Genomic DNA, 22,375 nt, shown 5'->3' on the forward strand with positions numbered 1-22,375 from the left:
TCCTGTGGATCTGCAGGTTAAATCCATTGCTGCTCAGAGTGCTATTAGGCTGAAGGAGTTTGGCCTTTGCAGACAACTTCCTGTAGGACATAGCAGCATCTTGATCTCTCCATCCGCAAACTGGGCTTTGAAGGCTGTGCTAGGGCTATCTTTCCGAGCAGGCAAGATTGGAAAGGGAGGAGAGTTGGTGCGGATATAGATGCCTCTATTTTCACTGACGGATCCAAAATAGAGTCTGGAGTGGGAGCGGGGTCCACTCTAAATCAGCCAGCATTCCGGTCTCCTATAAACTGCCGGAGACAAGCAGCGTCTTTCAAGCAGAGGTATTCGCGATCCTGCAGGCATGCAAAATGCTTCGGGATCGCTGTTGGGAGGGAGACATTAATATTGTTTCCGATAGCCAAGCTGCAATCAAGGCATTGTCGTCGCCGTATTGCAGCTCTCTTCTCGTGAACTCCTGTAAGGAGGAACTTAAACGTCTCGAACGTGCAAGAAACATTTCCCTCATCTGGGTTCCTGGGCACAGGAATATAGAGGGAAATGAAATTGCCGATGAGCTTGCCAGGAAGGGGGCGGCAGAACCGGATCCAGCTGCCCCCTTCTCAGACATCGGTATCCCCTTGGCCGTCGTTAAAGGGAAACTACACGACTTCTTTCTAAGAAAAGCGCAAGACAGATGGAGGTCTGTCTCATCATTTCAAAAGCACTATGGCCTCAATACGATATAAACAGAACGCTTAAGGTGATGGGAACCCCCCGCCATTCAATTTCCAAACTCATTGCGGTGATCACTGACCACTGCGTGATCGGCACTCATGCGGAGAAGCTTGGAATTCCGTACAACCCCCATTGCAGAAGCTGTGGGGATCCTGCAGAGAAAGAGACTATGGAACACTTTCTCTGCAAATGTCCGGCTCTGGCGGCTAGGCGCTTGAGATTCCTCAGCGTCCCCTTTGGGGATGACTTGATGAAATTCTCCAGCCTAGATCCCTTTTCTCTCCTCCGCTACATCAACAGCACTGGATGGCTATAGACGGTTTTATCTCCTCCCTTAATCCTTTCACAGGTAGTGGTCCACATTATGGTATCAAAACGGCACGTAAGTGCTACTTGTAGTGTACCTGGGGTACTCTTGCCATCTTACCTACCTACCTACCTCCGTAAAAATTAATGATAAATTCCTTTTAAGTTTTTCGAACCCTTTAACTCGCGTTCGCAATTCTTCAATTTTGATTTGAAGATCTGCACACTACAATCTTCATAAGACCTAAAGCAAAATATTAGCTACAAGAGGTTTTTATTATATATTTAATATAATTATATAATTAGCACGGTTTGGGTCGAGGCATCGACTAATTTGGAAGCAGTTACTTGAGTTTCATCCCATTTAGATAGGGTTTCCACTGCTATCGGTGATAACCTAACCCTTTTTGCATCTGAACCACATATACCTATAGTCCATAGGTGAAAAATGCAAAGTGCAAATTTTCGAAGATGAGTTTAAATCGACGCCGCACGATTTCGACCATATTTTTCTTTTCATTACATTCGTTGAAACGTGGAACATCTTGATGGCTTCTTGAGTCCATGTTTTGTGACACAAGGCGCAACTTGCTTTTGGCATAACCTTATTTAAATATTTCTACCAAAAGCTAAAATGGTTGCAATTCATATTTTTAATTAAATGTGTTTTCAATCGAATTATTAAGAAAAAATACTTGTTATGCGCATCGATTTTTTTTTTTTTAATTTCATGTTTTATTAGCGTTTTTATACTGACTACAAAATCTTAATGCATAATCTTATTTAAATATTTCAACCAAAAGTTAAAATAGTTGCAAGCCATATTTTTAATTGAATGTGTTTTTACGCGAATTATTAACAAAAAATACATATAATAAAGGGTTTTCCAATAATAGGTGTTAGGTGTTAAACAGGAGAGATGATAAACAATTTTTTATGGCCTGAATTGGATGGTATTGATCTGAACAACGTTTATTTTCAACAAGACGGCGCTACGTGTCACACAAGCAACGAAACCAGTGATATTTTATGGAAAATTTCTTGTAAAGGGCATTGTCCTGTAAGCGTGGTCGTGGAGATCATTTGCCTGATGTTAGGATACTAAACGCGTGCGAATATTTGACACGGGGGTGCAGATGCAGGAATGCTGAACTTGCTCAGAAATCAAAAATCTGCAAAACAAAAGTATTAGAAATAGATAGTTTGCAAATACAATGTTATAACTTACGTGTACGAGTATTTACAGTATACGATGCTGGAATTCTAGAATTGTTATTTTGGAATACTGCACTTGCGCGTATATGAATACCTGCAAATAAAAGTTTTTAAAAACAATATATTTACGATTTACGCATTTACTTACTCGAATGATTCCAATTAGATAAACGGATTTTAACGAATATGAATAAAGCAACGTGTCAAAAATGGAAACAGTGTTGCCGACATAATAATTTGAACCAAAAGTTGAGTTTTTCTTACAATTCAATCATTTTTTTGTGAAATATGTACTTTTTTTTTTGTAAAGAAGCAGAAGAAGCTGCTTACTTACCTAACCTTCTATAATTGAGCCATCATGATTCACTATTTTATAATATATATAATCATCACGATTCAATAATAGAAGGTTAGGTATATATATTATATTATATAATAGTGAATCACGATGATTCAATAATCAATTCAATAAAGGGGAATTACACTCCCTTATATTGTGTTGCATTTACGAAGGGTTGAGAAAGAGCGAAAAAAGTGTTCCCCTTCTTGCCTCAAGGTAGTAAAAAAGTACGCAAAGTAGCAATTGGTAATGTAATTAAAAATTAGAGAAAAACTGACCAATGTAAATAGATTCAATCTACATTAGAACAAAACATTAAAAAAATGTTGGTTTTCTTTTATGATTAATGTTCTGAAATATAAAATGCTAATCATGGCTTAATAACTATTGTTAATGTATCGCTGTTAATTATTTTATCAAATGATTAACCAGCATAGTAAATACATCATTATAATGCTGAAAGCAAATATTGGTATCTTAAACCGTCGCATAGCAAATTCGCACGTGTTTGTAGTGATAAATTTTATTAATACAAAATTAGTTGAACTTATAATATAACATTAGTGTGCCAACTACAATTATTAAAAGTCTAATAGAGCCGGTCTTGATTAAGTTTATGTATTATTTTTTCTATTACATTTAAATTATTTGGAATAATAAATTATTACTCTGTGACTCCTCAATCTCCTAAATCTGATCCAAAAAAATCTTCACTCAATCCTTAAATTGAAAATGATATTATATAGTGGCGCACTAAGGGGAGGGCGGAGGGGGCGGTACGCCCCGGGCCTCTGGTCTTGGGGGGCCTCCAAATGGCTTTTCAGCCTTCCCTTGATTAAATCGTATTTAAAGCACTTTATACATTAACGTTTTTGACGGGACTCCCGCCAAAGTCATATACCATACAGTGTAGGCCGGGTCTATTTGTGGGGAGGCAAAAAAAGCGTCCATTGCTCTGTGAAAATCATATTTTAGGGATCCAAATAAGAAACTTTGCCGAAGGAACTATACCTCTAAAACGAATTCTGATATCCCCCAATTTGGGTCGAACTTTTTAGTTTCTTTTCTCATATAAAGGCCAAAAATGGTGATATTTTGAAATGATTCTATGGGGAAGCCCCCAGGGGAGTTCCAGGGGGTATGCCACTGGCATGGGTGGATCGGCCGTCCAAAGTTGGGGTCGGTCATACATTTGGACTCGATTGGAGCACTCTAAATGGGTCAAAGTGGGATTTTTCGTTCGACCCAAATTGGGGGACATCAGAATTCGATTTAGAGGTATGGTTCCTTCGGCAAAGTTTCTTATTTGGATCCCTAGAATACGATTTTCACAGAGCAATGAGCGATTTTTAAATCGACCCGCCCTACCATATACGATGCAAAATGGCTGTGAATATTGCTGACATCCAGCAGATCGACAGCAGATAATGCAGGACGTCGGACCAGCCTATTTACGGTCGTTTTGCATCGTGTATCGTATATGATCTTCGCGAGAGTCCCGTCAAAAACGTTAATGTATAAAGCGCTTAATCGGAGTTGGACGATGTCTGGGGCGACAAATAAGTACAGACAGCCTGTAATACAGTTAACAATTTTTAAAATTTAAATTACGTTTACTGCCTTATATTTCTAATGTCTAGATTCGTAGTATATTACTTTCGACTGTAAAATACTAAGAACAGTAAAGTCATCTATATTGTACACAACAGTGCATTAATGCCTTGTTTTTACCGACTGAGAAAAATGCAAAAAAAATGTTGGTTGCATGAACAGAACGTACAGTACTAATATTCTTGTGCAGAGTACAGGGTTTGATTGAAAAGTAATGAGCCTTCCCGCGCGGAGCGTCTGCCAAGCGATCAACCGAATCGGCTGGCGGTGGAAAATGATCGTTGAACCTTCCCCTTCCACTAGAAACCGGTCCCAGTTCGCTGGCAATAGCGGTGCAGTCAACATCGCTCCACGCGTGAAAGCTGTTTTAAAAGTGTGTTAGGATTTTGCAGTGGCGAAAATGCAGCGATCGTTGGAGCAACGTTACTTGATCAAATTTTGCGTAAAGCTAAACAAAACGGGTACCGAAACCATTGGGCTACTCAAGGAGGCTTATGGGGACCAATCTCTTTCCAGTGCTCAGGTAAAACGGTGGCACAAGTCGTTTAAGGAAGGCCGGAAGGACGTCGAAGACGAACAGCGATCTGGAAGGCCTTCGACGACGCAAACAGACGAAGATGTGAACCGGGTTCGTGAGATTTTGAACATTGCTTCCCCATTCTCCCTACAGCCCAGACCTGTCCCCTCCAGACTTCTTCTTGTTCCCGCTCCTGAAAAGAAAGCAGAAGGGGAGGCGTTTCGACTCCATCGAGGCGATCCAAAAAACTGTGGCAGCCGAATTGATCGCGATTCCGGCAGATGAGTTTAAAAAATATTTCCTGCAGTGGAAGGACCGCCACCAGCGGTGTATTGACGCTCAAGGGTCCTATTTTGAAGAATATTAGTTGTATAAGCTAAAAGGTTTAATAAAACTGCTTAAAAAAATAAGGCTCATGACTTTTCAATCAAACCCTGTATATGGTGGCGAGAACTGGCGCTTTTACTTGTAAATCTCATGGCAGACCGTCCTTTTATGCTAATGACGGCCACTATAACTAAATTACTGCGTTTCATTTAACATAGAAAAAGCGTCCAAAATGAGGGCAGCACCTAAAGTGCACACAGCGAATATTGAACGCGTCCACATCGTCTAATACTCACGCGGGCAATCCCCTGAACGAAAGAACGAAGTGTAGTTTTTCAGTCTCGCAGGTCTTGTGCGCCTTAATACGTTGAAATTGAGAAATACGCCCTTTCTTTTAAAATTAATTTAATTTCTTAATCACATTTAGTCATGTAAAGTTACTTTAGTATTAGTTAGTAATATTGTTTTTCGTTTTTGTTGCGGAATATGAACAAAAGAGTTTTAATATTTTATAGAGTTTTTTTTTTTTTAGAGTTTTAATAATATTGCGATATTTTTGTTTAGCGAAAAGAATTCACCCATCTGGCTCTCAAAAAAGGAAGCTAAAAAAGCAAAGACTGAACAGGTCAAAGAGCTTGGAACTTTATCTAAATACCTAGTAGATAGTAAAAAAAGAAAGATGCCGTCGGCGAACAAATTCATCAAACTGTTAAATCAGTCCCCAATACACAATTACGAGGGATGCCTTTTATATGTCGGGATTAGAGAACAAAAACAAATTTTAATCATCGAAAATCACTTTATTGTTTTTCAATATATTATCCATGAAGATCTATACACTTTTGCATGCGTTTGAACTAATTGTCGAAGCACTTTTGCCACTCTGAATGAAGTACCTCCAAAACATGCATTCTGAATGCCGCAACCGCTTCTTCAGGTGTCGAAAAACGTTGACCTCTCAGTTTGTATTTTACGCACGGGAATAAAAAGAAGTAATTCGGTGCGAAGTCAGGACTATACGTCGGATGACCCATTAATTCGATGTTTTGGGTGCTCAAAAATGCAGTTGTTTGAGGCGATGTGTGAGAGCTCGCATTGTCCTGGTGAAGAGTGATCCGTCTTTTCCTAATTTCTTGGAAGACAACGGCCAAGCAAATGGTTGTGTACCTCTCAGAATTTACTGTTCTGCGTTGTTCTTGTGGTACGGTTGCGACATGTCCAGTTTCTCCGAAAAAACAGGCGACCATTTGCTTGGAAGTGCTTCGTGCGCGAACAACTTTTGTTGGATTTTACTCATCTTGGAACACCCATACAGTCGACTGCTGTTTACTTTCGGGCTCATACGCGTAAATCCATGATTCATCACCTGTCACGATGTCATAGACGTGTTTCAAAGCCCCGCGATCGTATTTTTTCAGCATTTCCTTCGACCAATCGACACGAGCCTTTTTTTGAGCGATTGACAAATTGTGTGTGATCCAACGCGAACAAATGTTTTTGACAGTCAAATGTTTATGCAACATTGAACGTATGCTGGTCCCACTAATGCCTAAGATTGTCTCAATCTCACGATAGGTCACATGACGGTGGTTTTCGGAACAACAACCGATTTTGGACGACCTTCACGAAATTCGTCTTGGAGTGAACTACGACCACGATTGAATTCACCATACCATCGATAAACACTGGTCCTTGATGGAGCTTCATCGCCAAAAAATGAATTAAGTTCATCCATGCAATGTTGCTGAGTTAATCCACGTCGAAAGTTGCAAAAAATAATCGCACGAAAATGTTCACGATTTAATTCCATTTTTGGAACGAGATGAATCTTTTAAGTTACTGTAAACAACACAAATAGCGCTGGGGTAGTGAAGTATTTCAAAACAAGGACGGACCTTTTAATCTATAGAAAGACCAGGTGAAAACACTAAGGGAACACATCGTTGTTTAACTTCGTCTTGGTTTTATTCATGTTTAAACGAAACTAAATATTTAAGGAAATGGATGCTATATTCACCATCATCAAAGAAATTATATAGTTATTGCTGTCGGTTATTTGCATCTGAGGGAGACAAAAGTGTTAGTAAATTTATAGCTGGTTTTTGTCAATGGTGGAAATTAAATCCAAAGGTTTCACAACATGAATCATCCAATAATGTAAATCATTAACTATAGGCTTGAAACTTAATAAAACCATTGATAAAGATAACTTGAAAATAAGTAACAGAGAAACTCAGAAGTGGAGAGGCATTTTACATCGACTTTTAGATGTAACACTATTTTTTTCCGAACAAAATCTTGCTTTTCGAGGCCATCGTGAAGAGATTTCTTCTGAAAACAGGGGAAATTTTCTAGAATTGGTACGACTGTTATCAAAATATGATCCAGTGTTGAAAGAGCATTGCCTTAAACTTGAAGCTACCGCTGGTGGGTCAAAACTAGTCCCCAGTTATTTGTATATAAATGGTATCCAAAATGAATTTATTCAATGTTTGGGTGAATAATTATTGCAGATATAAAAAAGGCCAAGTATTACGGAATCCTTTTTGACAGCACCCCTGATGAAAGTAAAACAGACCAAATGAGCCAAATCATTAGATACGTTCATATAGAGAACGACATCGTGGAGGTACGGGAGTCTTTCTTGGGTTTCATTTTGATGTCTGGGAAAACTGCTGAGGATGTGTCGAAAGATATTCAAGAACAGCTAGAAAAAGATGGGCTTGATATTTCGTTGTACAGGGCTCAAAATTATGACAATCCAGCATCAATGTCAGGTATTCACGGAGATGTGCAACGGAAAATCAGAAAAGTTAATCCAAAAGCGCTTTTCAGTCCCTGTTCGAATCATTCTTTGAATCTTTGCGGAGTCCACGCATTTTCATGCGTTCCTTCTAGTGTCACGTGTTTTGGAACAGTAGAGAATTATATTCATTTTTTTCGCCATCTACGAGGAGATGGGAGTTGCTTAATGAGAAAACAGGAAAAAAATTAAAACGTTTATCTGATACCCGCTGGAGCACACGTTACGAGTCAGTAAAAGTAGTCAAAGAAAACGTGGAGGCAATAGTCAATGTTCTCGAAAATTTAGAAGATCCTTCACAAGCAAATTTGGTTACAAGATCAGGAGCAAGCTTGCTACTGCCGGCTATTAGCGATTTTACCTTGTTGACCTATGAATAATTTTGGCTCTCTATAGATACTAAATAAATAAAATAAATAATTGGCGCGTACACTTCTGTTAGGTATTTGGCCGAGCTCCTCATCCTATTTGTGGTGTGCGTCTTGATGTTGTTCCACAAATGGAGGGACCTACAGTTTCAAGCCGACTCCGAACGGCAGGTATTTTTTATGAGGAGCTTTTTCATGGCAGAAATACACTCGGAGGTTTGCCATTGCCTCTCTATACTGGAAGAAGTTAATTTGGCTCAAAAATATTGACAGTCCCCAAAAATGACTCTGGATGCAGGACTTATCAAAATAAAAGCCCTAGATGAATATTTAGGGACCGAACGAAGCGCAATTGTAGAAAATGCTGTAATTTTTGGCACTAAAAATGCAATGATATGAATATTAACATCGAGAGACGAGGAAGAAGGAAGGTAAAATAAACTATGGCGAGTGAACTAGTTCGTGATGCTGAATTATCGATTCAAGATGAAATACGGTGGTCAATGTTTGCATTTACCGATTTATACAGGAATTTTCGCAACGATGCAAGGCCATCAAACAAATAAAGAATATTTTCCACAAATTGAAACAAAGTTCATGTTGGAAGCTTCAGATGACGCTCTGGCTGTAGCACTGGATAATCTGGTAGAAATTTACAATGAATTTGACAAAGAGCAGGTTTTACAAGAAATATAAAGATACCGCAGGCACATCCGTGCTACCGATACGAGTGCGGACGTTGCATCTGGATCGACAGCCCAAAAAGTCCTACAATTCATAATAACATGGGACTTTACTGAATCCTTGCCCTGCATATTGCTTATACTTCAGTATTTCTTAACCATTTGCATTTCAAATGCATCATGCGGGCGAAGTTTTTCTAAATTGAAACTAATTAAATTATACCTTCCATCTACAATGAATCAGGAGCGACTCGTCAATCTGTCTGTGCTTTCGATTGAAAGAAAAGTTTCAAAAGAAATTGATTTCACTGCAGTTATTGAAGAGTTCTGTAAAATGAAGACACGAAAACATAAAATTTAATATAATATAAGTATAAAGTTCATGTTACCTACATAATATTATATATACATATGTCTTATGCCTTCATTTTAACGTTCTTATATTCTTGCATATCATAAAATATATGTAAATAAATATATTATTTCTTAATTATATTGTATGTTTTTTGAAGAATTATACTTGCTTATTTTATTATTCCAACTGTTTATTAAAGTCTAATTCAAACACGAACGTCAATTATAAGATCAGAATCAAATAAACATAATTATGTAAAAATACTTAGGCAAACATATTTGAAATTAATCAAAATCCTTTTGCACTACAAAGGGCCTCATTCAATTATGCCGCCCTGGGTCTCTGACTAGGTTAGTCCGCCACTGATATTATATTTATTCTTAGATTTCGTTCCAACTTCAAGTATTTTCAATTGACCGTTAAAATAGAAATAACTCTTTTAGAATTAATAGTAATTCCTTCAACATATTGACTAATACTTTCACAATTTCGTATCTTTTGAGATTGAAGAGAAAGCCATTTAAGCAACACAGATTAGTAGAATGTAATCACTACTAAGTTACAGTTAAGTTATCTTTTACAGTAACTAGGAATTAACTTTATTATTTAACTAGCTTTTGGAAAAAGTTTTTACAATTGCCGACTCTATTTATGGATATCCGCTTTCCAGTGCACAATTTGCTAGATAGGTACATATACAGGGTTTGATTGAAAAGTAATGAGCCTTCCCGTGCGGAGCGTCTGCCAAGCGATCAACCGAATCGGCTGGTGAGGGAAAATGATCGGTGGACCTTCCCCTTCCACTAGAAACCGGTCCCAGTTCGCTGGGAACAGCGGTCAAGCCAACATCGCTCCGCGCGTGAAAGCTGTTTTAAAAGTGTGTTAGGATTTTGCAGTGGCGAAAATGCAGCGGTCGTTGGAGCAACGTTACTCGATCAAATTTTGCGTAACCATGCTGATCATCTTTTTCGACTCTCGAGGCATCATTCACAAGGAGCTTGTACCTCCAAGAAGCACTGTAAACGCGGCATTTTACAAAGAAGTGCCTCTTCGGCTGAAAAACCGCGTCGCTCGGGTACGGCCCGACCTCGTCAACAATTGGACCCTTCATCACAACAATGCGCCGGCGCAACCCGCCTTCCTCTGCACCTCTGCATTGGCCAAGATGGGGGTTCCGGTGCTTCCCCACTCCCCTACAGCCCAGACCTGTCCCCTACGGACTTCTTCTTGTTCCCGCGCCTGAAAATAAAGCTGAAGGGGAGGCGTTTCGACTCCATCGAGGCGATCCAAAAAACTATGACAGCCGAATTGAACGCGATTCCAGCGGATGAGTTTAAAAAATGTTTCCTGCATTGGAAGGACCGCTACCAGCGGTGTATTGACGCTCAAGGGTCAGCGCTTGAAAAATATTAGTTGCATAAGCTAAAAGGTTTAATAAAACTGCTTAAAAAAATAAGGCTTATTACTTTACAATCAAACTCTGTAGGTACATATATTGTGAATGCTGCTACTGTTGCTCTGAAATATATCTATTTGGGAGTACCACCTGGCACTCTAATGCTAGGATACATTCGTTGCATGTGAATATTACATTTATCATAACGTATAGTTTTTTTATTGTATCGCAGCAATGCGCCAAACAGTCTATATTGGTTCATGATTCCTAAAATCTCTGAAGCTCAACCAGGTGGACCATCGTATTAGTATAACGAGTAAGATTCTTAGGGCTGAACTCGATAGGACCACCTTCATGAAGATTGTCTTTCCGAAGTATAATTGTTCAAAGAAATGGATCGTGTGATTATATCAACAATAGCCCCAATTATCTCCTAGTTTAAATTCCACTTCAGCTTCTAGGAGCCAGAGAGTAACTGTTAAAACAGTTCTTACTATTGACGAATTAAGTTCCACTTCAGCTTCTAGGAGCTAGAGAGTAACTGTTAAAACAGTTTGTTTATAGTAAGAACTGGAACTAGAAGCTGAAGTGGAACTTAAACTAGGAGACAGAAATTTGAAGTTTGGTCTATGTGGGACGTCAAGGAACATTTTAGACTGCCGAAGATTTTGAAACTATGACAGTAGTCATAGTGCTTATGTTGGCTAAGTCGGTTTATCACAGTCTTGTGAGTGACTGAGCTGCACCCTACTTCCAGCTGCGGACCAATGAATTTCTCCACCAAAGTATCAACGTTCTTTTAAATATTTCTTTATTTTTTCCGTTCTTTCGTGGCACCCACATAATTGTAATATTGTAGTAGTTGTTTCCGCCAGCTCGTTCAGTCTGTATATGTCCTCGCACGTTATCTTGAAGTTTCCCCATGTATCCGAGGTGACCTTGATAACAGCTTGTCTATCCGACTATTCCAGAAGCACGACCAAAACGTTAATTATTTGAAAATTAATTCGATTTTATTATAATACTTACTCAAATGTTTATAGTGAATGTTTGCGATTTTCAACTAATAATAAAAAGCAAGCAGTCGGCAAACGGTTTTTCCGACATAATAATTTGCACCAAAAGTTTAAATTTTACTACAATTTAAAAGTTTTTTTATAAAACACATACGTATACTTGTAAAGAAGCAACATGGTTTCAAATAAGGGAGCCAATTTGTGAAACGGAAGCGAGAAAGCTGCTTACTTAGCTAACCTTATATAATGGAATCACGCTAACCTTCTATGGTTGAATCAAACGATCATATCCGTCTATGATTCATGAAAATAAATAAAAACCCGCATCTGGGTATAAATACAGTGAATTTAGTGTAGTGAATTTAGTGTAAAAAAATACATAGTGTAATGTGCCAGATTATAGTGAAGTTCCCGCGGGCATTTTGAAGGCAAATAATTAAGAAATTATTATTTCCCGAATAATTTGGAGTTATAAAGAGTGTTCCTTAACACCTCACTAACATCTCCACCAAGTTTTATTAATAAAGACATTATAGTTTGCCAAAAATTGCCCAATAGACATTATTGCGAATCCCAGCCGTGCTAAATCGCTTTATAATATAACTTAAGTAAACATACGTAAATATTTATACTAACGTATTTGCTTCCGAAAAATGGGTGTGAAGGAATTATGGACGGTACTAGCTCCATATGCCGAAACAAAGCCGCGGTGTGAATTGCGTGGTAAAAAAATTGCCATTGACCTATCTATTTGGGTCGTGGCAAGTTTGAGCGTGGCAAATTACAATAAAATATCCAGGGCAGATTTAAGGTAGGTACTAATAACGTAGATAATAAACATTTAAATTTATAAATATTTAATATATGTATGTGTATCGAACAAAAGAACCGTTTTCTTTCGGACACGCCGCTTAATTTCGGAAGGTGTGATACCCATTTTTATACTCGAAGGAGCGGCCCCCAAATTAAAAAGTCAAATAATATGCGAACGCGCTAAATTGCGGTTTCGCGGTACCAAACCAAGTCAAAGGAACAAAGCTATAAGGAGAACTCGATTTAATCAAGTGCTGAAACAATGCAAGAACTTATTACAATCTATGGGTGTACAATGTGTTTACGCACCAGGAGAGGCCGAAGCTTATTGTGCGTTTCTCAACAAAAAAGGGGCATGTATAGATCATAACAAATGCATACTAATTCCTGATTATACTTCATTGATGCAATAAAAAACTCACTTTCATTCTAGTTAGTAGATGGGGTGATCAGTCAGGATTCGGATTGCTTTGCTTATGGTGCTTTACGTGTCTATCGTAACTTTTCACTATCCGCGACGGAAGTTGAGATTTATGACATGGAAAAAATCAAAAAGAAGATGGGTTTGTACACTTAAGGAGGCTTTGAATTTTAGTTGTAGATCTTTATAATAAATACATTCACTAGATTTTGGCCAAAACAAGGCTATTGTTATGGCGCTACTCTGCGGATGTGATTATTGTCCCGGGGGTATTCGTGGCATTGGACGTATTAATGTCCAAAAATTGTTCAACATGTATAAAGACGTGGAAATTTTACAAAGGTATATGAATGTGAATATTTCAGGCTAATCAGTTATGTAATTTTAATATTTTTTTATTTAGAATAAGATCTTGGCGGCGTGAAGACAGTAAATATACTGCGCTGGAGATGCGTGTTGATGATAACACGATTTGCAGTAATTGTGGACACGGTGGACGTACACAAAGTCATACAAAAAGCGGATGTGGCATTTGCGGTACTAGAGAAGGATGTGACGAAAGTCTGTGGAAGTAAGTTTAAGTCTGGGGGTTATATTTTTGTGTTAATGACAATTCTACCGGGATGCCAATAGACTTCTTATGTGATAATTCAACTAATTTCACATCGTGGGTTTACAAGAGGTTCCGGTTCTCTTAAACAAAATATTTTTTTTTGTTTAAGTAAACTTATTTTAATAGAATTTATTTTTCTTTTATCACAAATATTTATGCTATAATATTCCTAAGCTTGATACAATGTGTTACTAACATATATGGAGGCGTTATTTTGTATTTATAGGGAAGAACGTTTATCTTTAAAAACCGAACTGGAGCTCCGTAAGAAGGCTTTAACTGATCCCTCTTTTCCATCTAAAAAAGTAATCACGGAATTTCTTAACGAACCTACCACTGCGCCCAGATTAAATATAATTTGGCAACAGCCTAACATGGTAACATTTGTAAAAAAAATTCGTCACCTTCTCCAATGGACTGAGATTAAATGCTTTCAAAAATTTTTACCGATTTTGGCACGTTGGCAGTTAAAAAACATGCAACGTACAAATGAGTTGAATACAGACACATTTCCATCTGTCGCAAAATTAATACAAATAGGCATTGAGCGTGGGGTATTCAGCCAGGGTAATCAGGAACAGCTGCGCAATTTGAAACAAAAATATCCTGGAGTAATTGAAGCATTTTAACGACATTCTTGAAATCGAAAGAAAAGCCACCACGTTAAACCACTGTAAGGAATGGCAAGCATAATAACAACATTGTTACGTACTACATATAGCAAATTTTGTATTACTTATAATAACGTCTTGCCGCTTCCTCGGCCAACCAAAGTATATTAATATCGTTTACATTTTTACGTTCAATTTTCAATAACAACAATTCATTCTCTACTTTAATCTTAAAATAAACAGTTATTGGCATAACTTGTATGCTTTGTACTTTAATTGGTGACGACTTTGATTGAGATATCAGTAAATGTATGGGTGTTGTCGTTGAGTCTGCCTCGTTTGTAGATGAATTATTTGCGCGCTTGTTTTTGACGCTGTTGCTTTGTGGTACCGGCCGATGCATCTAAAACCTCCTGAAAAGCATCATCGGGTGCTAACACCGCATCTGCACTCCAACTAGAATTTTTTGAATCGGTGTGTAGGTTTTCTTTAGAGGTCGATGTAGCTTCTTTAATGGGGGTGTGAAAACGTCTTTTTTTTCTGCATTCTGGACCTAAATCATCAATTAGCCAATCATCATCATCTACTTCATTCCCATCCAGCAAAGCGCTGCGTCGAGGTATCAGAGTATTTGAATAACTGGCCGCGCAATTTAAACTCTCGTAATTATCATCGTTAAGTGTGGTTGAACGGTTTGGATGTTTCAATTGTGCCATTACTGTTTTATATTCCATGCCAGCGGATTTGTCACGTGGAGATTTCTTGCTGTACTCCTTAAAAACACATAAGCCAGTAAAATATTAATTTCACAAATATGTTAGTGGTTCAGTAGCTAAGCAATAAACTGATAATTAGAATTTTATTACATTTCTATTTAGTAAGATCAATTTTTTTCTTCTTGAATAATACCTTGGAAGCCCTTCTGCTTTCACCAGACCGATTCAAACTCGAACGTATACGTCCGCCACTATGTAATTCTTCTTCCACCAACGTTTTATCATTGCTATCGGACTCCACATCTGATGCAGACTCAACTTGTGCATTTGTTAATGCTGCCACTGGCTTCTTACAAATGCCAGTCTTTGAAAGTGTTGTCAAGAGCCTGGCTCCTATCATTTCATACTGTGTTTGTGCGCCCTCCGTTAAAGTTGCTGATCGCCGCCATCTATCTGAGCCAACCAAACACGTTTCGCCAAAATCTGTTTTAATGGCCGTATCAGCGCCACGATCTAATAGCAGTTCAACTACATCGAGAAACCCATTCGAATAGGCATCGTAAAGTGGAGTTAGCCGTCGCAACTCAAACCTCCTTTATCGTTAATGGCAACAGCTGAACCGCGATCTATTAGTAGTTCTACTACATCACGAAATCCATGATTGCAAGCTTCATGCAATGGAATCCAGCCCGCATGATCCCGCACATTGACCACATGCCCGTGGTCGAGAAGTCGCCGAACTAGCTCAATATTTCCTGCTGTACACGCTTGGTGCAGCTGTGTTTCGCCTTTATTATTGCGCTTAATTGTAAGAGCGCGAACTTCACGTGTAGCACGATGTGTCCGCGGTTTCTCTATCTCATCTAAATCACTCATATCTGAATCGGTTAGATCATCGAGACAAACATCATCACCCAATTCGGCTGAGTTTTCATCGTTGCAAGCTGCCGAGTCCGCCTCTGACTCAGCGTCACTTCCATCGTCGTCAAGTCTTAATTTTATCCCTATAAATAGACAGAAGAGCATTTATAGTGCTATCTGCGTAAGCCCGGCCCGCTATAATCCGGACACTACTACAATTTTGAAATTTGACACTTGTTCCTTTATAATTGGGGCACTACAGTAATGTGCATGGCCTTGGGATTCTGGCCGTCAGGTTTACCGAGATAGCACTATATATCTGTTAATGTTCTTTACCAAAGTGCCTACCTTTCTCTTTTGCTTCATCTATTAATTCATCTGCCAACATTTGCATTTTGTGTTTTAGCACAAATCTTTTGAGGCGCACAAAAACAACTCGCTCTTGTTTCGCTCGTTCTCTCTCATTATTGATTTTTGCTGCTTCCTGCTTTGCCTTTTGATAAATATCCTGTATGGTCCAGAATAATTGTCGCTGAAGCTCGCACACTTCAGCAATAGCACATAGTGTTGAGAACGCTTCCGTCGGCACACCTTCATTGAGCTCATATTCTTTCCACAGATACATTAGCGCCTGGTCATATTCTTCGTTGTCTTTGTAGGTCTGATACAGACTGACATAAATTGGTATTAAATTTTTCTCGGGCTCAGAGTTTTTTTTCGGCGTAATCCAACATTTGCTGGTAGTACTCGATAGATTTAGAGTAGTTTTGGAGTTGGTAACATCCATCGCCAAGTTTCTCCTATAAAGTTTTCCGCTTTGTGTAGTCAACTGAGCTGGTGGTGACCAATTCGTCTAAAATTTGACAAATTTTCATGGCGACCAGGCCCGTGCGCATGGGGGGGAGGGGTAGAAGGGGCGGAGTTGGGAAAGGGGGGGAGAGCTGGTATGGGGGCTGGTTTTGCAGGGTTCAAACACAAGCAAAGTTATATCAAATTTGGTTATTATAACAAAAGTTGGAACCACCCCCCCCTAAATCTTAGGGTCTGCGCACGGGCCTGACGACTACAAACAGGGAAACACATTAGTAGAAAACAAAATGAATACAAAAAAAAAATACTTGTTTCTATTGAACTAACCTACGCGCAGCGATTTTTCAATTATGATCCGATCGTTTTCGTCGGGTGTGTTCTTTTTGTAGGCTTTAGTGAGGATTTGTTTAGCGCTTGCAAAATCGGCATCTCTAATCAAAGTCTCCGATTTTGTAAGAAGTGTTTCGCAAATTTTCTTAACCCTATTCGGCAAGCGTTTCGCAACTTCCAACGCTAAATTGCAAAAGCGTACCGCCAAAATTGAGTCATGTTTTTTATATTTAGAAATAAAGCAAACTCATGACTCAAATATAGAAAGTTAGGTAAGTAAGCAGCTTTCTCGCTCCCTCTTGACAAATCGTCTACCTTATTTTAAAACATATTGCTTCTTTACAAATATATGTAAGTACATGTTTTATGAAAAACTTTTAAATTGAAGTAAAAATTAAACTTTTGGTGCAAATTATAGGGTCGGCCGTTTACACTTTGACACTTTGCCTTGTTATTATTCGTTGAAAATCATTTATCTGTTAGTAAATGTTCAAGTAAGTATCATAATTCAATTATAGCATGATTGAATTAAAGAAGGTTAGGTAAGTGATGACAAGGGCGCTTTGACACTCCCTTATTTTAGGGCTGCATTTACGAAGGATGGAGAAAGAGGGAAATATGTTTTCCCCGTCTTGCCTATAGGTAGTAAAAAGTACGTAAAGTAGTTAATTAGTCCTGTAATTAGAGAAAAACTACATTTAAACAAAACAACAAAAAAATTATTGGTTTCTTTCAAAGCAAATGTAATATTTATTTAGAATATTTTCGATGTTTATCTAACAAGACAAGAGCACGCAGAACTATGATTTGTTACTTAAATATGTGTTTTAAGTTAGATCGGAATTTTAAAACAAACATTAGTTAGATGTGAAGATAGAAAAAGTAAAAACATGGCGTCTCTAACGGAGTATTTTCATTATATTGAAAAGGAAATGCTGCTAGTAAACAAAATAAGCTTTTATGTAGATTTCCGAGTATATTTTTTTTTACAAGTTTGGTAGTTTATAGTGTAAAGTTTGTTTACCTTAATATACTTGGCCCTAATATTAGTAAGTGTTGGGAAAATGTATTCATATAGTCTAAAACAAATATTTCATATATTACTAATATAATTCATAAATTTACGTTAATCAAATGCAATGAGAAAAATTGCGGAAAGTGGCTCGTACGAGTATGGGTGTTGGAACGCTGCACTGATTCGAGCAGATGTAGAGACGTTGAACTTGCGCAGAAACCAAAAACCTGTAAACCAGAAGTTTTAAAAATTGTTAATTTCAAATATATAACTACGAGTTACGCCCCTTGTAGGGCTTGATCGTAGATCTACGTACAGCGTACTGTTCAAGGCCCGGTATGGTATCGGCGGAGACAGCCAGTTCGGAAGCCAAGTCGATTTCAGTGGCACCAGCACCAGACACATAACGACGGTCACATGCAAACACTTGAAGGTATTTACACCATCACCATAGCACGCTCAATGTCATCCATGAAATTGTCCGAAGAGCCATATATGTATGATATGACAAGGGTAGAAACACACGCATTCTTGCCTTCGTTTCTAAAAAGCACTACAGTAGTACCACTTAGCTTTTCAACACACCTCCCGCTGCACTTATGCGCCTGTGAACTGCAAATAAAAACTTTTAAATACAATTTATTTACAAATATTCTAACATAATTTACTAACTGTGGTATATGTAAGGTGACTGCGATTGTAAAGGGTGGGCCATGTAAAATTTGCTTTTTGAATCGGCTATAAAAACTAATCAATATTTTTTCAAACTTTTTTTTTTTATTTTGAAGATTGAACATTGTCATTTATGAATGAAAAATAATATCGTTCAAATGACTGCCACGACTGGCTTTACAGTAGGCCATTCGATCAACCCAATTTTTAAGCACATTTTCGATTGTTTGGGCTCCAATTTCATGAATGGCAACTTCGATTTCGTGTTTTAAAGCATCAATCGTCTCTGGATGGTTCGCACAGCATTTGTCCTTAACGGCTCTCCACAAAAAATAGTCCAACGGGCTTAAATCACAGCTCCGAGGCGGCCAATTGATATCGGAATTTCGGCTGATTATTCGGTTTTCAAAAACGGTAGCCAAAAGTTCGAGTGTAACTTTGGCAGTGTGACAAGTTGCACCGTCCTGTTGAAACCAAATGTCGTCCATGTCATCCTCTTCAATTTTTGGAAGCAACTCGTTGAGCATGTCACTGTAACGCTCGCCATTTACTGTAACCGCAGCGCCTCGCTCATTTTCGAAAAAAATGGCCCGATGATGCCGCCAGACCAAAAACCGCACTAAACAGTGACTCGTTGTGGATGTATTTGCTTCTCTACAGTAACGTGTGGATTTTCTGAGCCCCAAATCCGACAATTTTGCTTATTGACGTAGCCACCGATGTGAAAATCAGAAAAGAAGAGGAAGACTCACCACTTATGAAATAGGTTTTCAATATTTCCCCAATTTGTTCAAGCGTAAAGCGTCCCATTTCGTAAATGTTAAACCTTTAAGTAAATTATGAACACATTTGGCGTGACATTTGTGTTACCATCTCAAAAAAATAGGTGGCTCCAAAAGCAAACGCTATATGGCCCACCCTGTATTTGCAGTTCTAACAAAGGAAAAGATTTAATAAGAATTTGTACAAATGCCTGATCGAGATTTACGTACATGCATGAGTATTCACAAACGAGTGTACAAATATACGTACATGTTTTATGAAAAAAATTTTAAATTGTAGTAAAAATTCAACTTTTAGTGCAAATTATATGGTCGGCAACACCGTTTCCACTTTGACGCTTTGCCTTGTTATTATTCGTTGAAAATCTTTTATCTGTTTGTAAACATTCAAGTAAGTATAATAATGAAAGCTAATTATTTTGTAAATTAATGTCGTTTTTCGCTATTTAGGTCGATGTGGTAGTTGATTATTTGGAGTTGGCTTTCTGCTGCGGTAAACCACCGGTTTGTGAATTTTCATACACGTAAATCCAGATCAGACATTTCTAAAAATTATTATTAATCTTTTTCATTCATAGGTTTTTAGAACAGCGTTTTTGCAAATATCGTCCCCTTAGTATAACAATAGCCTATGTGCTCATAGGCTATTATTTTTTTATTGAATTTTTGGATTCTCCATCGTCGATTTTATATGTGGTCAAAATTTTGTCAAATTCTAGTTCCACAAAGTGGGTCAAAACGTCAGTCAAAAAATAAAAAATATTTACAGACATAACGAGATTTGAGTGAGAGCTACTTTCGACAAAAAGTTTGAAATTCATTTTCTCAAAACATCAAAAAATGTTTAATACTAAGGGGACGATATAATAGTGACCACCTTACATACAATACATAAACTACAGTTAGGAAGTTCTGTTAGAATATTTGCTAATAAATTGTTTTTAAAAGTTTTTATTTGTGGGACTTCACAGACGAGCAACTGCTGCGGAAGGTGCGTGTTGAACAACTAGGTGGCAGAATTATTGTGGTTTTTAGAAACGAAGGCAAGAATGCGTGTGTTTCTACCATTGTCATATCATATGTGGTTCTTCGGACAATTTCATGGATGACATTGAGCGTGCTGTGTACGATGGTGCAAATACCTAGTTAAGTGTTTAACATGTGACGGTCATCGTGTGCCTAGTACTGCTACCTCTGAAATCAATTTGACTTCCGAACTGGCTGTCCACGTCGATACCAATATGTTGTACGTAGATGCATGCGCAACACCCACACGAGCAATTCCTCGCGCTTTACGTCTGCAATTATACGTAAGTTGTAGTGATATATTTGTGAGTTAACAATTTTTAAGATTTTTGGCTTACAGGTTTTTTATTTCTGCCTGAATAAGTGCAGCGATCCAACACAGAGTACGTTTATGTATAGAGAAGTCTCACGAGCTACGTATAGTGTGAATTGTCAAAAATGACGTGAAACCGCGAAGACTTTTTCACCTCGCTCAACTCGACAGCGGGGAACTTCTTAACAGAGCTGATTGCAGTGAATTATGTACAAGTACTTTGGCCCTGCTCAGTTTTTGGTTTTTGTATGAAATCAAATTGACGAATGCCGACGGCATTTTGCAAGGGATTTGCTTGTGCATTTCTATGATCCCTTGATAAACGAAAATTTATTCAATTTGTATTTTCAAACAAATATAGAGTGGGTCATGTAAAATTTGGCAATTTTGCTTATTGACGTAGCCACCGATGTGAAATCAGAAAAGAAGAAGAAGGCTCACCACTTTGGAAATAGGTTTTCAATATTTCCTAAATTTGTTCAAGCGTAAAGCGTCCCATTTCGTAAATGTCAAACCTTTAAGTAAATTATGAACACATTTGACATGTCATTTGTGTTACCATTCCCAAAAAAATAGGTGGTTCAAAAAGCAAACGCTGTACAATGCAAATAAAGATTTGAAATTGTGCGCCAGCATTTAAAATCAAAGTAACTTTAATGTTTGTTGATTTAATTCAAAAAGAAGCATTTAAACAAAATACATTATAAAACGACCTCGCATTTTGTTGTTTGCGTTTTAGTAAATATAAAACTTTATACAAATTTGATGAAAATTTTTACTAATTTTTCGACTCGAAATTAATTTTAGACAAGAATTCAAAGAGCATATTGGTATATTGATGAATATATACAAATATGTGAATTTATATGTATTCGTATGCGCATATATATATGATGTGTGTATGTATGTGTATTTGCCACAGCAAAAAACATTACGATTCCCTAAAACTTCTCCAGAAATCCAGCGCACATTCCTAGGCACAGCATTGTATGGACAGTGACCTTCAAAAATGTACAGTAACCTTCAAATACTCTGATTTCAGAGTAAGTTTCTAACCTTGCAGATGTATGCATATGTTTTTGTGCACTTTTTATCAATTCAAGAACTACGTGCGTAAAGAAATATTCTAATTAAGTATTCAACTACTATCAGAGAACATAAAATAATTGTTTCGAAAATTTCTCCTAGCATTGAAATGTCCGACACAGCACTTTTTTATAAGCTACTTATGTTGTTTTCTGCAACTTACTGTATGCTCATGCGCGCACTTGACGCACAGCAGCTGTGGATGTCGAGCACTTAGAAAGTCATATTTACATATACCGCACCCTAAATACAAAAGGGTCACAACTCAAAATGTAACTTCTGCTCAAATATGAACGAGACGTTATCAATAAAACGGTCCGCGGATGACATATGGCAAAAATAAATTTTTTGTTTTTTGGTAGGACTGTTATAAGCTTACATGGCAAATCTCAGCGTGATATGTCACATAGTTTGTTTTCTGTGCTACTGTAAACAAGTGAAGCTCGAGTGTGGAAAATTTTGAGTTGTGACCCTTTTGTATTTAGGGTGCGATATATATTAATGCATACATATGTACGGAGCCGCGGCCACTCGACTTGACAAAAATTCAAGATTTACCAAATATTGGTAAATAATTCAACGCGAAATATTTCAATATTGACTATTTTCGAATGGTCGAGAAAATTGGCATATGGGCGGCTCGTTTTATGAA

The 22,375-nt window shown here is 37.8% G+C and overlaps 1 protein-coding gene, 2 long non-coding RNA genes and 1 pseudogene across 3 annotated transcripts; 1 reads left to right on the top strand and 3 right to left on the bottom strand.

Moving 5' to 3' along the window:
• Positions 1–1,801: 1,801 nt before the first annotated feature.
• LOC128857593 (uncharacterized) lies at positions 1,802–2,434 on the bottom strand. The gene is made up of 3 exons (XR_008453940.1): positions 2,387–2,434; positions 2,252–2,332; positions 1,802–2,195 (listed from the first exon to the last, which is right to left on the bottom strand). It is a non-coding gene; the product is annotated as an uncharacterized LOC128857593 (long non-coding RNA).
• A 9,610-nt stretch (positions 2,435–12,044) lies between these two features.
• Positions 12,045–14,347, top strand: LOC128857600 (flap endonuclease GEN-like). The gene is made up of 6 exons (XM_054093354.1): positions 12,045–12,465; positions 12,541–12,820; positions 12,901–13,030; positions 13,095–13,230; positions 13,292–13,459; positions 13,728–14,347. Exons 1-6 carry the CDS (start codon positions 12,308–12,310, stop codon positions 14,128–14,130), a joined length of 1,275 nt encoding a protein of 424 aa, XP_053949329.1. The 5' UTR covers positions 12,045–12,307; the 3' UTR covers positions 14,131–14,347.
• Positions 14,234–16,585, bottom strand: LOC128861865 (tonsoku-like protein; annotated as a pseudogene).
• A 1,020-nt stretch (positions 16,586–17,605) lies between these two features.
• LOC128870771 (uncharacterized) lies at positions 17,606–20,738 on the bottom strand. Its single transcript, XR_008455495.1, has 4 exons — positions 20,663–20,738; positions 18,517–20,596; positions 18,161–18,456; positions 17,606–18,071 (listed from the first exon to the last, which is right to left on the bottom strand). It is a non-coding gene; the product is annotated as an uncharacterized LOC128870771 (long non-coding RNA).
• Between the last annotated feature and the right edge of the window lie 1,637 nt (positions 20,739–22,375).

Source organism: Anastrepha ludens, chromosome 2, assembly GCF_028408465.1.
Source record: "Anastrepha ludens isolate Willacy chromosome 2, idAnaLude1.1, whole genome shotgun sequence".
NCBI classification, from domain to species: domain Eukaryota; kingdom Metazoa; phylum Arthropoda; class Insecta; order Diptera; family Tephritidae; genus Anastrepha; species Anastrepha ludens.

Bases quoted from the DNA above. Each gene is read 5' to 3' on its own strand.
- LOC128857600 (XM_054093354.1), top strand. From the start codon at position 12,308: ATGGGTGTGAAGGAATTATGGACGGTACTAGCTCCATATGCCGAAACA. The intron at 12,821-12,900 runs GCATGTATAGAT...CTTTCATTCTAG, and splicing joins CGTTTCTCAACAAAAAAGGG to TTAGTAGATGGGGTGATCAG. The intron at 13,460-13,727 runs GTAAGTTTAAGT...TTGTATTTATAG, and splicing joins TGTGACGAAAGTCTGTGGAA to GGAAGAACGTTTATCTTTAA.